The sequence below is a fragment of the Trachurus japonicus genome, chromosome 10 (genome assembly GCF_045865225.1).
Source record: "Trachurus japonicus isolate A0001 chromosome 10, Traja_1.0".
NCBI lineage: Eukaryota > Metazoa > Chordata > Actinopteri > Carangiformes > Carangidae > Trachurus > Trachurus japonicus.
Window position 1 is genome coordinate 37,268,445 of NC_140916.1, and position 6,002 is coordinate 37,274,446.

The 6,002-nt window shown below is 40.9% G+C and overlaps 1 protein-coding gene across 1 annotated transcript in view; it reads right to left on the reverse strand.

Annotated features, from left to right (window-relative positions):
- LOC146980381 (alpha-1,3-mannosyl-glycoprotein 4-beta-N-acetylglucosaminyltransferase B-like) overlaps positions 1-383 on the reverse strand; it is a 42,166-nt gene extending 41,783 nt beyond the window's left edge. The window contains exon 1 of the mRNA XM_085788887.1: positions 215-383. Coding sequence (XP_085645013.1) covers positions 215-383 — 169 coding nt within the window. The remainder of the gene's footprint in view (positions 1-214) is intronic.
- Between the last annotated feature and the right edge of the window lie 5,619 nt (positions 384-6,002).

Below are 6,002 nucleotides of genomic sequence, written 5' to 3' on the forward strand. Positions count from 1 at the left end.
CGGAGTTTCTAATATTTAGACATAAAACACTTGAGTATTGTTACATCTGCAAGTATCTTAAAAAGATACATTTAAGAAAATATGTAAAAGTGGAGAAAATGGCCTCAAACCTCAGAGGGATAAACACGTCTGTATTCAGTTTTAACCAGTGATTTGGTGTTTGTGCTTAGAGTGCAGGGCCACAAACAAAAACCTTGTTTAGGGGGCCACCAACATCCTAGGGCCGACCCTGCTTGTGGACCTGGAGCCTTGATCTCTCCTCCACTCAGCGCTCCTCTGGTGGTCCACCACCACGTCAACACCATCCTACCACCGGTCGGCTTCATCACAACCACCTCATTGTCAGTGATGCTCTCGTACAAGACACTGGCCTGTTGTTCCATCATCACATATTCAGAGACACCACCTCCCAAAATAGAATTATTGGATCTGTCATGCATTTCAGCATGAAGTTCAATATTGGAACAAAATATTGTGTGTTAAAGGGATAGTAGCATTTTTTTTAAAGTGGGGTTGTATGATCTCCAAATAGCCCCTAAGTAGCCTACTTTAATTGCAGTAGAAGACTCTCTGCACTCCTCCCGTTAGCAACGCCAGCCCATAATAGCCCTGCCCAGAGATTTACAACATACAGTGTTGTGAATGGACCCAAAGAAACGGCCTATTTTCACGGCCTAAAAGAGGTTTTACATGAAAAAAAATACACAGTTCCATTGTTCACTATAATATTTTTTCCAGCCCTTCAAAGTGCAGGAAAAACACAGTTTTTATTTGGACCTAACCAACTCACGTATCCCTCCGCCCAGGGTTAGCGCCCGCTGATCAGCAGTTGGTTAGGGGCTATTATGGGCTGGCGTTGCTAACGGGAGGAGTGCAGAGAGTCTTCTACTGCAATTAAAGTACTTAGGGGCTATTTGTAGAGCATACAACCCCACTTTAAAAAAAATGCTACTATCCCTTTAAGAGTTTCAACGTATCAAAGAATCTGAGCAGGACCTTGTATTGTATCAGCAGATGTGTGCAGGACTTCCTCTCACAAAAATGAAGGAAGAATGAGAGACAGGCAGCCCAGAAAGAGCATTTAGTTGCTATGGGCAACAACAGGAACGCAGACACACACAGCTCAGCTCACATATTTACCACCAGAGCCACCCACCCAGTACCCACCCACCAGCCATTAACCCCGAGTGACCTTTGACCTCTCCCAGCAGCTGCGTTCACAAGGAAGTTGCCTGTTGTCATGGTGAAAGAGGAAATATTTGATATCCTTTTATCCCACAAATACTTAACCCCTAATGTTTCTCTTGAATAAAGGGATGTAAAGAAGAACAAACCCCTAAAATGAGCTTGGTTGTTTTTTGTGCTGTTGTGTGTTGATTGTGTCACAGAGCTCCTCTCAAGACTCTGGCCGTTTACTTTACTTTACTTTATTTGTTTATTTAGTCGGGACAATGCATATTAATGAACAGTGAGTACTAGAGTACCCACAGTAAATACACCAGATTTAGTAAAATGTGCTAAATTACATCCGTAGTTCCCAAAACAATACAACAATTAACATAAAAAGTCCATAAAGACAGAGGACCGGTAGATAACAGGAAAAGTACATTTACATAGTTACAGGGTTGGACATGATTCTTTGGATTGTGAAAAAAAAAAAAATATATATATATATATATATAGCTGCGATTAACATGATTCATTGAAATATAAAAAATATATATCTATACAGTTGCGATTGACATGATTCATTAAAATCTAAAAATATAAATCTATACAGTTGTGCTTGACATGATTCGTTGAATTATAAAAAAATATATATACAGCTGCAATTGACATGATTCATTGAATTGGGCGAGACACCTAACCCAACTTGCCTCGTGTGCATGCATATGAATGATCATGGTGGTGGTCGGAGAGGCCGTTTGGCTCGAAATGGCAGCCACGCCTCCGTCAGTCTGCCCCAGGGCAGCTGTGGCTACACACGTAGTTTACCACCACCGGTGTGAATGTGGTATGAATGAATAATGGTTACTGTGTACTAGGGTTGCACATCTCTCTGTGATAAACGATTCGATATGAATCTAGATACACAGATTACGATTCGATTCAAAAACGATATCCTTTTAATACAGACCGATTCGATCCGATTCGATACAGTGTAGGACGATTCGATTCTACGGTTAATATTTGTTGTAGGCTAGATATTTTATAAAATAAAGAATTCTATGAAAGTGACTATCTTACAGTAGTACTACAATATTTTTTCAAATATATCCCCAAGCATTGTTGCTTTAAAGCACTGGCAAAAAAAAGAAAGAAGAAAAAGAGAATAACAACAAAATCACATGTCAATGTATTTATTCTTTGACATGGACCAATATCTGTGAGAACGTTTTTGTAATTAGCCCTTTTCCACCGAGCTGGTTCCGGTGCTGGTTCGGAGCCAGTGCCTGCTCAGCACCAGTTCTTGGTTCAGCACCAACTCCTTGCTGGGTCAGAGCTAAGAACCGGTTCTTCCAGGGGCTGGCAGCGGAGTTGCCTTAGCAACAAGACTGCTACGTATTACGTTTGTTTATCGATGAAGCTAACTAGCTGAGCTACAGGCGGTGGCTAACAGCAGCTAACGCTCATATCAAAATACGTCGAAACGTAGTTGCCGGTCGCGGCGATTACAGCGAAGACGGCTGCTTTTTTTCAGCCGGGTTTAGAGTTATCGCTCATTAATAGCCTAGTCTATGCTTCCACGTCAGGTCCAGTGTTCAACACCCGCAGGTCGGACCAGGTTGTCTACCTGTAGCAGGCAGCAGAGACAGGAGCAGCTCCTGGATGGGGAGTGTGCTAATAGCAGCAGCAAAGCTAACATCAGGACGTCATCTGTTAAACCCCCCTCCCCTCCGTTATTGGACACAACATGAAACTACTCCAGTTAGCGAATCGTGTTGTAACAAAGATATTCGCAGGAAAAAAATTGTTTATACGTGGCCCGTTGATTGATTTATGAGCTATTAAAGACACCGCTAACGGCTAAGCACTCTAGCCCATAGCGATAACCGGTTCATGACTCTACAACCGATTCATCTAGGAATTCATGGCTAATTTGTATCGATTCAGGAGGCTGCTACCGATACAGCCGAATCTCTCACTTGTTAAACCGAATATCCGGTCGCATCGGTTTATCGTTCACAACCCTACTGTGTACGCACTTTGGGTATCGGGTAACGGTAGAAAAGCGCTATATAAATGTAATCCATTATTATTTATTATTATTAGTATATATCTATACAGATGTGGCTGACATGGTTCGTTGAAATATAAAAATATGTATCTATATAGTTGTGATTGACATGATTAATTGAAAAAAAAACATATAGTTACACATGCTCGGGCTAGATTTACTTTCACCAGACCGAGAATGCTTACATGATTGCACCCTGACTGATTATTGCATTATTGCACACATACCGGTCATAAACATTCGCGCATAATAACTACATATGCTACACTATTGCACACGCACCGGCCATAGCCATGCAACGACCATGGGACCACTTGTGGCAATACAGCCAGGACCTTATGTCACATGGAAGTTCAGCAGTTTTTCAGTATGTGTCTAACAGTAATAAATGGTGTAATGAAAGAACAGCGTTACTAATGGTGCTACTTCACGGAGCCTGCCTGTGTGGAGGAATACTGAGTGAGTCGGTTAGTTCCAGATAAACGGCAGGTTAGGGTTATGTTTAGTTCAGTTCAGACAACTTTATTTATCCCGCAAGGGGCAGTTCAAGTGAAGTTTTCCCAATGCACATTTGTTCACAAATCAGACAGTCAACACAAACACAAAGTGTCACAAAAACATTAAGAGCATGGTACAGAGGGAATCAAGATCTAGCTATATACAAAACGTAGAGATGAAGCAAGATGAGATAAAAACAAAAAGGTAAAAGTAGAAAATATAGAAGCAATACATAAAATAAAAAAAAACTCATTAAATAAAAGTCATTCAAAATGTAAAATGGGTGTGGTCTGTGTTCAGTAACTTGAAGGATTTAGAATGAAATGAGTTTTCCTCAGGGGAACATTGTAACGTCTGCCTGAAGGCAGGAGAGTGGACTCACTCAGCAGACAGAATATGACCTGGTTGTCTGATCATTCTTTTTCTTTTTCTTTTTCAGCCACCTGTTCCTATCAGATTGTGCCCAAGTCCCTCAGACTTTAATAATGCTGTTGAAGCTGTTTTTGTCTTCACTGACAACCCATGGTACCAGCAGCTAAAGGAAAAGGTTAAAAGGCTTTCAATAAAAGAATGGTACAAACTTACATAAAATTGTATCGCAGACATTAAAAGAATGAAGTTTCTGCATTAGATGAGTTCTTTGTCGACCCCGTTTGGCGATCAGCTCTGTGTTTACGTCAAATTTAAGCTGCGAGTCAAAAATAGTGCCAAGATATTTATAGGCGTCAACAGTTTCAACTTTTTTGTTATGAATGATGCTTTCTTTGGCATACCATTGTTCTGCCTAAAATCAATGATTGGTTTTCAGGGGGTTATGGGGGCGAGTCCAAGTAATTTGACATATTTGAATTCAATAGTTACTTTTCCTGGTAATAAGTTACTTTTATAATGTAGTAATTCAGTTACTAACTTATTTTTTAGAGAAAGTTAATAGTCTCTTCACTAATTACTTTTTAAAAGTGACGTGCCCAACACTGGTGTCTAAACACTGCAATACCAACATAATAGGAGGAATTAAAGGGATATTAAACAAGACAAGTTGTGACCCGCACATCTATCTATCTATCTATCTATCTATCTATCTATCTATCTATCTATCTATCTATCTATCTATCTATCTATCTATCTATCTATCTATCTATCTATCTATCTATCTATCTATCTATCTATCTATCCTCACATGGAACATAAAAAACAGCAACAGAATCCTGCAGCCAGATGATTTTCACTGGTCTATTATAGTAAGTGACTCAAATATTGACAACACATTTCACTAGTAAAGCAGAACAACCCCTAAGCCGGCAGCAGGTCAGAGGAGTCACGGTGGACATCATCAGTCAGGATCAGGATCTGCTGGTCCTGCTCCAGACACATCAGGAGACTCAGGTTTCAGCCCTGGAGAGACAAAGAGCAGATTAGATAGAAGTTAATGATCCCAGTGGGACGCTGCAGCAGCTGCAGAGAAAAGATCACAAATAGCATTAGTATTGACATGAATCAGCGTGTTGCATTATGGAAAATATAAACTAGATCAGGGGTTCTCAACTAGTCTCACTCTGGGACATGGTCATTAAAGCAGAAGTAAGTGATATTTTTGTGTTAATATAAGTCTTAAATAGTTGTATCTTCCGACAGCAATCACTTCTATAGAGTGTTTGGTCTGAAACACGGGTCTGTCAGTCACTCTGCTCTGCTCTGAGCCCAGGAGAAAACTTTCCTTGTATCCTACAACCTTTATCCAATGAGGAGAGAGAACGGCATAAAGGGGCAGTCCTCTCTGTGTGTGCAGCCAAGGGATGCGCGTGAATGTGGTGACGTAGGGACGAGGACCAATAGATCCATGACGAGGGCGGGGGCTGCTAACTCCATCGGCTGACAAGACGTTAAGGTGCGTTCAAGGCAACTCGTAACTCGTGTTTTTCCGACCTGTGAAGTGGTACCAGTTCGATCTGGTACGAGTTCACGGGTCAGAAGTTACGAGTGGCCGTTATAGTGACTTTCACAGGTAAAACAGGTCGGAAAAACACGAGTGGGTTGCCTGGAACGCTACAAAGTGTAAGTTGTGACTTGAAGCTGTAATTTACGATTTCAAAAGCCTGCCTGGAACGCAGCATTAGCCAAAACCACCGGATCGCTTACTTCTGCTTTAAGTCGCGACCCACTTTTATAGAATTCAAACCAAGAATTTTTTTTTTAAGCCTTTAAAAACTCATTTAGCTCTTTATTGAGCAAAGTGCATTTCAGAGCACATGAATGAAACTGAGGA